Raw genomic sequence first — 12,386 nt, 5'->3', positions numbered from 1 at the left:
AATAATAAAGGCAAGAAGATAAAAGCAAAGACTGCTAGAGGAAGGGAGAATGCAGAAAACTGGTCTGGTGAAATAATTCTCACCACCATCCTTATAGGGAAAGAGATTGCATGGAGTCAAGAGCTGGTGATAGCCCCCCCCCCCAATCTTCTACATTTAGTCTCACTTTAAGTTTGTGACAGTCTCATTGTGACCAGATGTTCATGCTTTTGTGGGAATTTGAGGCCAAGGTCTCATTGTGAAATTGTAATTTGGGGAGGAGACAAGCCTATTCCCTACACTGTCTATTAAACATGGCCCCAGCTATTCTGAGTCAGAAATACAACACAAGACACCAGCAATCTTTTAGCTGAAGGATAACTGCCAGACAGATGTTGGTTGCTCTAGCAGGAGTTGGGAAGAAATGCCATGTACAAAGGAGAGGAGGAAAACAGCAGAGTATAAAACTAACAAGTGAATCTTAAGCATCAAATTGTATGGAGCAGCTAGGTGTACTATTCTGCAGATTTAGGTCTACCACAGGGCAATTTACTGTGTCCCAACCAGATGATCTGTTAGAGGAATTGGCAGGTAATAATGGCTTAGACATGAACTCTATGAGTTAGGATAGCCAGATATTTCAGCTTCAGCTCATGTAATCTAATTGGTGTGTTATATACAAGTATCACCAACACCACTACCTTTAGCAGTATATACTGTGCCTATCATGCTTTAATAACACTGTGGTCTAACTCTTCAGACCAGCCAACAGTGTCCTGTTTGTCATTCTTGGAAAAGATCCATCATAGTATGTGTGACTAGAGTTAAATCCCCCTCGATGGATTGTCACCTTGCCGTGGTGAGGGGGCTTGCGTGTTCCGATGAACCTGTGGGCACAACCACTGGAGTGATGCACTCCCAGGAGTGGCCGCAGGGGAGGTTCCAGACCAAGCACAATCCGAAGACCCAAAGACCTCAACGGCGGAGCAGGCGGAGGATAACATGGTACATGTTACAACGGCTGTGAAGGCGGATGAAGGCTGCAACAGACTGAGAAGCCACTTTCGTTGTGTTAACCACACCACTGCTGGAACCTCACTCTGTGAAGACTGTGTGTTGACTGGCCGTGCACCGATCTCCACACATTAAAAAAAATCACGCACAGGCGTCTTCCAACAAAAATAAAAACAAACCTACAAAAGTCCCATGGCGATCAGCGAGTGGTGACGGGGGCAGGACTGTGAAATCTGGAAGCCCCTAGTCACAGACTGGCACATGGGCAGTGGATATGGACTCAGTCGTTCTACCTCAAGGACCGAGGCAGTTGAGTAGTCCGGCAGCTGTATCCATGACTGAGCAGCCCTTTTTAGGATCCGCTCTGCTCACCCCACATGGGGAAGGGGCTAGAAAAGGTGCCCGAAACATAGTCTGCCTCTCCTACCCTGACTGGACTGCCGCGTCCAGAGGGGTCACCACTCTGCGGCCAAAAAAGAAAAATGAACTTTGGAACATGGAACGTACGGACATTGTTAGATAACACTGACAGTGAACGCCCCGAACGCAGGACTGCTATCATTGCAAGGGAGCTGGGACGCTTTAAGATTGACATAGCAGCCCTTCAGGAGACCCGGAGAGCAGGAGAGGGACAGCTGAAGGAAGAAAAGGGAGGCTACACCTTCTTCTGGAAGGGACTGCCTGAAGAAGAGCGAAGAATACACGGAGTTGGCTTTGCGATCAGAAATGACCTGGTGAAGCACCTGACTGAAGCACCCACTGGCATCAACGAACGACTTTCAACCCTCCAACCACAAAGATCATTTATGGACCAAGAAACCATGGCATACAGCCCCTACGCTCATCAGATGGAACCAAAATTCTGAAGGACAAAACATCAATTGCACTACATTGGAAAGAGTACTACCAGAACCTGCTGAATCGCAGCTCCAATGTGGCCGAAGAGACCCTCTCACAAATCCTGCAACAACAAACCAGGAATGAGCTTGCAGCACTGCCTAGTTTGGAAGAAGTCAGCAATGCCATCAGCCAACAAAAAAACAACAAAGCCAGCGGACCTGATGGGATTCCTGCTGAAATCTTCAAAGAGGGTGGACCTGAGCTGATACAACAACTCCACCACCTCATTGAAAAGGTGTGGATGACCGAGAAAATCCCAGCTGACTTCAAGGATGCCACCATCATCACCCTTTTCAAGAAAGGGGACAGAACAGACTGCGGGAACTATCGTGGTATCTCCCTTCTAACCTCCGCCGGGAAAATCCTTGCAAGAATCCTTGCAAACCGCCTTCTCCCTGTCTCAGAAGACACCCTCCCAGAATCCCAGAATGGCTTCCGCCCCTCCAGAGGAACAGTGGACATGATCTTCACTGCTCGACAGCTCCAAGAAAAATGCAGGGAACAAAACCAACCTCTGTACATGGCATTCATTGACCTTGCAAAGGCATTCGACACAGTGAATCGCAGCGCTCTCTGGACCATCCTCCAAAAAATCGGGTGCCCTGACAAATTTGTGAACATTCTGCGGCTCCTCCATGATGACATGATGGCAACAGTCTTGGACAGCAACGGCTCCCAAAGTGACCCATTTAAGGTGGAATCAGATGTCAAGCAGGGATGTGTTATTGCCCCTACCTTATTTTCCATCTTCATCGCTATGATACTTCACCTTGTTGATGGGAAGCTTCCCACCGGAGTGGAAATCATCTATCGGACAGATGGCAAGCTATTTAACCTCAGCAGACTGAGAGCCAAAACCAAGGTCACCACAACATCTGTTATAGAACTCCAATATGCTGATGACAACATAGTCTGTGCGCATTCAGAAGAAGACCTACAAGCCACTCTAAACACCTTCGCAGAAGCATACGAGAAGCTCGGCCTCTCACTGAACATCGAGAAAACCAAAGTGCTCTTCCAACAGGCACCAGCTAATCCCTCTGCAAAGCCAGGAATACAGCTTAACGGTGTAACATTAGAAAATGTTGACCATTTCCGCTACCTTGGCAGCCATCTCTCCACAAAAGTCAACATCGACACTGAAATACAACACTGCCTGAGCTCTGCGAGTGCAGCATTTTTCCGTATGAAGCAGAGAGTGTTTGATGATCGGGACATCCATAGAGATACCAATGTGCTTGTTTATAAAGCCATTGTCCTCCTAACCCTGCTCTACGCCTGCGAAACGTGGACTGTCTACAGACGTCACACCAAACTCCTGGAGCGTTTCCATCAGCGTTGCCTCAGGAAAATCCTGCAAATCTCTTTGGAAGACAGGCGAACAAATGTCAGCGTGCTTGAGGAAGCAAAGACCACCAGCATTGAAGCGATGCTCCTACGCCATCAACTCCGCTGGACTGGCCACGTTGTCCGAATGCCCGATCACCGTCTCCCAAAGCAGCTCCTCTACTCCGAACTCAAGAATGGGAAACGGAATGTTGGTGGGCAGGAAAAGAGATTTAAAGATGGACTCAAAGCCAACCTTAAAAACTGTGGCATAGACACTGAGAACTGGGAAGCCCTGGCCCTTGAGCGCTCCAATTGGAGGTCAGCTGTAACCAGCAGTGCTGCAGAGTTCGAAGAGGCACGAACGGAGGGCTTAAGGGAGAACCGTGCCAAGAGGAAGGAGCGTCAAGCTAACCCCGACCGGGACCACCTTCCACCTGGAAACCGATGTCCTCACTGCGGGAGAATATGCGGGTCAAGAATAGGTCTCTTCAGCCACCTAAGAACCCACCCCCAAGATACCAAGGATGGAAGACTATCGTCCTCGAACTACGAGGGATCCCCTAAGTAAGAGTTAAATTCATGTTCATATAAAGTCAGCTCTCCATATTTGCAGATTTAACTTTTGAGGATTTGATTAATTGTGAATTTGACAAATAGGGTTCTCTAGGATTCTCTAAATCTTCCAGTGTGATCATGGTCAACCTCTGGTGGAACCTCCAGTGGAAACTGACCACAGAGTCTAAAGATTCATAAAGGGGCATTTTCTCAGGTTTTTTTTTAAAAAAAGTAAAAGATTGTCTAATTCATTTTTCCTACTTTTGCATTGGCTCTGTGTTCTTAATTGTATCAAGGTGGGGGATGAGTGTACTTTCCCCCCTTTATAATATCCTTATGCTCCATCATCCCCAGCCATTTTGTCAATTTTGATTGTGAATTCTTAGACCAAGGAATCATGTCTTTTCACATTAATCAATACTATTGCCTACCTGGGGCCTGGGAAATCAATCATCATTTAAAACATATGCTATAGATCAACCATCATGTAACATGAATTAATTCTTTTCTGCCTTTTTAAAAGCCCAACATCTGCTCTTTCTAGCACCAAATTACCTCTATTATTCATCTGTGAGATATTCTTCCAGTATCCTTTTAGCCACAGATCTTGAAAGTGCAAGATTGCAAACACTTTTACATCACTCCAAAGTTCCAGTTAAATGCCTTTTTTTACTTTTTAGAAAATAACACTTCCAGAAAAAAATAAATGTCCATCATACATACCTTTTGTATGGTTTATTTCATAGCCCTGCTGTACTTGAAAAGGATGAGGTTCCGATGGCAAAGGAATGTTCTTAGATTCAGATACTGGCATCGTTTCTCTAATGGATTCAGGTACTTTAATTTCTTGTTGGTCCCTAAATAATCCCTGTGCATTTGGAAAATGTTCAGTTACTTCTCCCTGGCTTAAGACAAATGGTTTTAGTTGTACTTCAGCTCCCAAGTTTGCTTCTTCTGGGTGTCTGTTCTGTCTAGCAGGATGCTCTTGTACTAATGCATTTGCATGGTTTCGATTAGAATCATAGTTTTCTGATACAGCTTCATGGAGCAGCACATTTCTAGCCCTGTGACTTTCAGATGATAAAACACCACAATGAGAAGCACTTTCTGCATGATCTGCTTTCCTTGGAAGGAGAGGAGCAGCAACAGCCGCAGCAGCAACTGGACTGAGGAAGATTTGAGAGGTAGAACCATTGTGGGCAAAGGTTTCTGTGTGCAAATTTCCACAGTTGGGCAGGCCATCGACCTCTGAGACAGAATCTTCAGTCAATGCAAGAAATTCAGAAGGTGTCTGTACTGTGGTCAGGTCAGTGGAAAGCATTGGTGACTGTAAAGAGCTGCCTACACATTCTATTACCTCAGGAGAACATGAAGGAGAGGATCTTGCTAAAACAGGCTCACTTTCAACACTAGATTTAATATCCAGCAAGCAAGAAGATTGCTTCTCACAGGAGGTTGACTGACTTTGAGGGACTGGCTTTGAAAACCTGTAGTGTGTTGAAAAGGATTTGGGGAGAAGTTTTCTTGAGGAACGTCTGACAGAAGATCTGCTTTGCTCCTCTGTAAATCCAGAGTCATCACCTTCATTTTTCCCAGACCTTATGCAGTTTATAAAGACATTTTTATTTGAGGAAGGCTCTCTCCCCTTTTCAAAGTCCTCTGTCAAGGACCTTGTAATCTTCTTGCTTCGTGAACTTCCGAAGCCTACTGAATGTCTCCCTCTGCTTTTCACATGCTCCTCCAAATTCAGCTTCTGCAAAACGTTGCTGTGGCTAGATTGAGAACCATTCAAAATACCAACAGTTTGGCTTGGAGGTTCAGTTTTCTGTTCACTCCCCTTCTTATGGTGAAAGCTAATGGAGGGTGTGCGGAACAGACTCCGGCGTTTGCCTGTGCTTCCTGAGCTTGAGTTAGTGCTGGAGGGTGAAGAGCTGTGAACACCAACAGTACTGTTGGAAGTTGGAGATGAGGGAAGAGAATTTTGTCTTCGGCTAATACTTCTCCGGAATATTGGCAGTCGGGACACAATAATTGAACGTCTTGATCCTGAGTCCCCCATCAGGACCAGTTGTGCTTGGATAGATTCAGGTAATACTAAAATCTGTTTGGGTAGAGAAGATAAGAAGAATATTAGAATATTAGAACAGAAATTATACTACTATTAAATTACTAGTATTAAATTATACCAGAATAGGGTGTGGTATTTATTTCATATGTTTCATTCATGCTTTTGTACCGTGTCGTTCATTCATATGGCATGGTACAGCAGACCCCCTCCCCACACGGATGAAGCAGTGAAACGAAAGTGAAAGCAGCACAGAACTATTTGCTTTGCTGCTGTTTGTTCCATGTGGCACTCCCTGATCAGCCCTGGGAGCATTTCCTGGTATTCTGAGCCAGATTTGGCGGAACTGAAGTCACCATGCAAGGCTTTGGCTATTTGATGGGATGACTGCCTCTCCTAAGCCTCTCTCATTGCGGGGTGCATCCTTCTTAGCTGGTGGATGGTGGTGCTGCTGCTCTGCCTGCCACATGTGTTGCCTCTTGCCTGCCTCAGTGCCTGCTTTGCAACCTGCTTATTCTTTAACCTCAGTCTCCTCTGCATATCGAGAGGGAGGCATCTCAGAATGAGTGCTGCCTTAAGCCCTGTCTTCAACCTCAGGTCTCCTCTGCAGATTGAGAGTAAAACATCTCAGAATCATTGCCCTCTTAAGCCCATAGGTTAGAGGGCGGGACCAGCAGGGAAAGAGGGAATGTTTTTAAGGAGTTTTGATTTATAGAAAGAAAGAAAAAACCCTAAAATTCGGGGTATGACCCAACCCTTGTACGAGTCAGAGGGCTAAAAGTGGTAGATATGCCCTCCATGTGTGGAGATTTTCACCCCTCTAGCCTTAAAACTGAGTGGAAGGAGAGCCTGGGCAGCCTGCTCATTGCCACCAATGGGAAAAATGCATTTGTATATTCGGATGGTGAAATTAAAGATGGTGCCAGTTTCGGAAGCGGTGGATGGACACAGAAACGGGGCCATACAAATGGAATAAGCAGAAACGAGTAGCGATTTTATACAAATGCACAAAGCTAGGAGATACCCTTGTGGATACCTCAAACCACAGATAACAGCAAACCATATATTTTGACTATGCTTGGACAAAAAAAAATATCACAGGATTGTACTGGAGTACTTATAGAGACCCACAAACATTTTTGGAGATCGGATGCGACTTTTTTTTGAGCATGGCTAACTGAAAGAGCCATGGTGGTGCAGCGGGTAAGCTGCTGGAGTTGCTGAATTTACTGAACAGAAGGTTGGTGGTTCGACTCCAGGGAGCAGGGTGAGCTCCCGCTGTTAGCCCCAGCTTTTGCCAACCTAACAGTTCGAAAACATGCAAATGTGAATAGATCAATAGGTACTGCTCTGGTGGGAAGGTAACGGCACTCCATGCAGTCATGCTGGCCACATGACCTAGAAGGTGTTTATGGACAATGCTGGCTCTTTGGCTTAAAAATGGAGATGAGCACCACCCCCCAGAGACGGACTCAACTAGACTTAATGTCAAGAGGAAACCTTTATCTTTAACCGAAACTATAGCACTGATTTCTACATTTTCATGTGTACATGAAACAGCGTGTACATATGGTGTCCCTTTTTCAATGACATCTTTGCTGTTTTTTTGAGAACACTTAAGTGTTGGACAAATCTATACATAGTTTGAGATGGCAAGCTAAAAGCTACATGGAGCTCTAGAAAATCACATATCATATGCAGCCCAAACATCAGCAGCCAAAATGCAAAATTGCTTCGATAATCACACATAAGCACTGAAGTCTTTTTTATTTCCCGCTGAAGAAATTAACTTTATGTTACATCTTTTCATATTCCAATTTCTCATTATTATTTGTCATTTTTATGATGCATCTCAGTGAATGGTACTTTACAATCCTCATCTTAAATATCCTCATAAAAAAAGTCCTAAGAGAGATGCTAGGCAGAAAGAGTGCAGCTTCCCAAGTATTACCCAGGGAGCTTCAGTGCTAAATAGGGATTTGAGTGAATATGGGACACCAATCAACATCCCCACATAACTCTTTTATCTGCTCCACCAACGTCCCCCAAGTGTGCATTTCTGACTTTTTAATATAGAGTTCCCCCGCCTTTTTCATTTCACAAATTTTATTTTTTATAACTTTTGCAGAAACCACTCTGCATTCTTATCTGTTTTGAAAGAGATGGCTTTTGATGTGTGCAATGAGTAATTAGCATTTATATGAAGCCATTTCAAGTGTTGGAAGCACTTCTCCTGTGTTATACCTCTAGAACTCTTATGATAGATCTGGGCGCACTGTATTAGTAGGGCCTGCATCAACATGCTGCAGTGTGGAATGCTCCTAGTTAAAGGGCCAGACAGTTCTGCTCAAAATACTCAATTTTATTGCCCTGCCAGCTTCCAATTTAACCCACCGCCTCCTAAAAAACCCCACTCAGTCTTCCATTTTTAACCTTGTTAGTATCGTGTTTCCCCAAAAATAAGGCAGTGCCTTATATTAATTTTTGCTCCCAAATATGCACTAGGTCTTATTTTCAGTGGATGTCTTATTTTTCCATGAAGAAGAATTCACATTTATTTTGAACCAAAAAAAGGAACATTTATTATATACTGTTCAGTAATTGTCATCATAAACCAGCATGAGCAGACAAACTGTGAATCCTATGAAGAATTTCTCGTTAATACCACGATTTCCATGTACAACAATCTCTGGGATGTACCATTTACCAATTCTGCATGTTCTGGTGTTCTGTTTAGCGGGCATGCTTCCCAACAAATACTTTGCTAGGGCTTACTTTTGGAGGAGGCCTTATATTTAGCAATTCAGCAAAATCTCTACTAGGTTTTATTTTTAGGGGATGTCTTATTTTTGGGGAAACGGTAATATTATGGAGCTGGTTAGTTGCTCTTTAATATTTTTCTTAATAATTCATCTAAATCCTACTATTACAATGATTATGATCATTTATTTTTCTATAGCAACATCAGAAAACTACAAGTGATGGGAGACACAAGAAATGTGTAAAATCAAGGTGCAGAGGAGAGAGAAATACATGTATGCCCAGTGAGCATGGATCAATTAAAGGAAAAAGAAAAACATAGGAGGGACCACCACCTGAAAAAGGCTAATTTTTGTGGACCATTGAATTCATAATTCAGATTTCAAAAATGGTCACAGAGGTATTTGGGGAGCTGCAGTCTAAAAGCTATCTTCCTGTCCTCTGATCTGTAAGGGAGATTGTCATCTTTAGCCTGCTGATTAAGGAGAGAGAGCAGTCATGGTACATGGTAAAATTTATACATCAAGCATTGACAGAAGATTTCCATTTATTTTTTATCAGGCCTGATATTAACACTCTTTGGACAATTGGTGAGGCGGCAAACCTAAGCAGTTTCTACCAACTGTTTTGAGAAACCTACACCAAACAACACATTCTCAGTCAGAGCCATAATTTTAAATTCCTACAATGCCCTGAGCCCTAGTTTGGATGCACCAGGGTATTGTGAAAAATATTAAATAATGTTTCATAGTCACCAACCATTGCTACCACATATTCCTGTGATTTGAGGAGGGAAACATCAGAAATCCACAAATGACTATGGCCAAGGGCCCCCTCAAAACTAAAGCTAGCCCTTCCTCCTATATTAAGGATGCTGAAAGATCAAAGCTTGGTTAAAACCACCTAAATTAAGCTACAGCTGAGGAATGGTCTTGACACTTTCACACTATGAGCCATTTCAGATTACATTAGTTCATGCTCAAAACTCCTGACTCAAGGAAGCATTCAATAATGCAACTCTTCAGCAAAATTTAGCAGAGAACTGTTGAAGATATTTGAGTGCTGACTCTGCATGTTTTAATTCTGCTTATCCAAGACACAACGAGTTCTCTCTGACATCTTCTTCCCCTAGACATAATTATTTTTATGCATGCAGAACCAGAAGTCAGAATTGCAGCCCCAAGGGGGAAAGAAACTACTGCTTTCAGTTGGTATCTCTTCACGACTTATGAGCACGCTGGTCATGTTATAATTCATAGAAATGTAGCACCAGGAAAGCTAATCCTCAGAGGGCTATATTCTAGCACAGGCCCCTATAAAATAAGGATTTCCTATGCTGACAAAGCAGTATGCATAAGAAAGGATCTTGCTTTTCTAATGAACTGCCCATACAGAGACTGGGGAGGGGGTACACATACTACAGAAGATAAACAATATCTGTCAACAGTGTAGCTAAGAGATGAGATTTCAGATGGAAAACATGTCCTTGTAATTCTCCATCTCACACATACACATACACATACACGCGCACACCACAATCTGAAACACCAACTCCAGAAAAACCGCTGGCAATACATCTACAGCAAGTGGTGGTTATTATTGTTACTATTTTTTATTAATACAGCTTTCAGAACTGAATGTTTTTAAGGCATTTTATATTGCAGTTGGGGCCCCTGGTGGCACAGTGCATTAAAGTGCTGAGTTGCTGAACTTGCGGACCAGGTTCAAATCCCGGGAGCGGAATGAGCTCCCGCTGTTAGCCCCAGCTTCTGCCAACCTAGCAGTTCGAAAACATGCAAATGTGAGTAGATCAATAGGTATCGCTCCGGCGGGAAGGTAATGACACTCCATGTAGTCATGCTGACTACATGACCTTGGAGTTGTCTATGGACAACGCCGGCTCTTCGGCTTAGAAATGGAGATGAGCACCAACCCCCAGAGTCGGTCATGACTGGACTTAACGTCAGGGGAAACCTTTACCTTATATTGCAGTTACAGACCCATAACATACAGTACCTGCTCTGTGTTCAGTAAGACTATATAGACTTATGATAAAACTATACAAATGCACCAGTTTACCATATCAGCCAGCAAGGCAAACAGAAGTCTATTGAGATGTTGACATGGTACAAGGAGGAGGACAGTTTTAATCTCTTCCTGCCAGTAAATAAGCTTGTGTCTTGGATTCTGGATCTAGTCCACATTATCAGACAATGTAGAACCATCCATATAATCAATTGCATTTACCTTTGGGTTAACATTTAACAGTTGATTCAATAGGTCTACGCTAATTGGGACTAACCAACTAAATTCCAGTCATAGGGCCCATCTAGTCAGGCCTTAAAATCGAGAACCTGTCTTGGTTTTACCGGAAGTGTTCAAATGACGCCTACGGTAAAACCAAATTAATTAAACACCTGGTAAGATCCAGATCTTATAGTAAGATCCAGGTCTGACCAGGTGTGGGCCCTGTGTAGATTGGGCCCAGGGACCATGTCACACAATCCCTGACCCCAATCCACACAGCCATTCAATTTTCTGGGCTTTAGGAGTTTGAAAAAATAAGAGGGCATCCACCCCTCCCCCCAAACCCCAAAATAGTCCCTTCAAAGAAAGTTAAACTTGCACAGCCACTATTTTGTTCCTCAAATAACCCCTAAAAATAACCACCAAACCCCAAAATAACCCATAAAAAGGAAGTTAAAGTTTGGGGGGGGGGGCTTTAGAGTCGCTGCTTGCCATCCCAATTGTTATCACGGAGTATCTCAGTTTCCTACAAGCATTGTTGTTCTAGCTAGTTTCCATGTTAGATAGTGAGGATTCCCCCCTCTCCACATTGGAATTTGTGTGCAAATATAAGTTTTGTTTTACTAGTAGTGTCAGGAATACAAAACTGGTATTTCCAAGTGAAAATGAAAATCAGAAAAAGATTCTCTTCCACCCTATTCCTAGACTCTGTATTAAAGCATAAAACGAGGCTTTATCTTCTTTTCAAAACGCTAACATTTGAAGCTCTGATAATAAAATTATTTTCAGGTACTTTATTTCAAAATGCTAGTTTCATGGATGAAGCCTACTAGGTTTGAATCAGCATTTCAACACATATCACACATGCATTCCCTTGATCCTGCGTTAAATGTCTGTAAATCCTGATCTACCTGCTTCCTTCTAATAAGCAGACAATGTCCGGATTTACAAAGATCAATAATGGTAAAGCAATTTTGAAGCTTTGGATAAAAGGCAAAGGCTAAGAATTGTTGCTAATCTTTCAAACCCCTACTGGTGATGTTTGAAGAAAGCCGGGAGGTGGATTCAATTGAGCTTTCAGCCTTCTGGAATTCAAAATACTTAGTTGATTCTCCATTCCATCCACCCTCTTTTCCTTTTTAAAGATTAAATTAATGAAAATGAACTTTCAAAAGTTATCAAAAGCAAACAGGCATTTGATTATAATATTGTTTGATCAATTAAATCCAGATTACATAGCAATGTTTTTTTATGTTTTTTTTTTTGAGGAAGCAATCTAAGGATATGCATGAACATAAAATGAATAGGCCTTCACATGGACGCGGAAAGAGCATTGCCCAACCATAAAAGAATTGTTGCCAATTGTACGCCGCCCTGAGTCCCTTCGGGTGAGAAGGGCGGGATAGAAAAATTGGAAATAAATAAATAAAAGAGAAATGATAGAGGTCCTTTTTGCTCATGCATCTTTCTCCAAAGTCATACAAAAATCAAGCAACTGAAGGAGGAGGAGGAGCTCAAGCAACCATATGAATGCCAG

General features: G+C 42.9%; 1 protein-coding gene across 4 annotated transcripts in view; it reads right to left on the bottom strand.

The window, feature by feature from the left end:
• The window catches only part of ccser1 (coiled-coil serine rich protein 1), an 815,269-nt gene that overhangs the window by 668,699 nt on the left and 134,184 nt on the right, over nt 1-12,386 (bottom strand). For all 4 annotated transcript variants that reach the window (XM_062983628.1, XM_062983630.1, XM_008111053.3 and 1 more), the window contains exon 2: nt 4,501-5,878. In XM_062983628.1, the coding sequence (XP_062839698.1) occupies nt 4,501-5,836 (1,336 nt within the window). In that variant the 5' untranslated portion in view covers nt 5,837-5,878. The remainder of the gene's footprint in view (nt 1-4,500; nt 5,879-12,386) is intronic.

Source organism: Anolis carolinensis, chromosome 5 (genome assembly GCF_035594765.1).
Source record: "Anolis carolinensis isolate JA03-04 chromosome 5, rAnoCar3.1.pri, whole genome shotgun sequence".
In the NCBI taxonomy this organism is placed as follows: Eukaryota; Metazoa; Chordata; class Lepidosauria; order Squamata; family Dactyloidae; genus Anolis; species Anolis carolinensis.
Note: the sequence above shows the minus strand (reverse complement) of the source record. Positions and strands in the feature narration are given on the sequence as shown.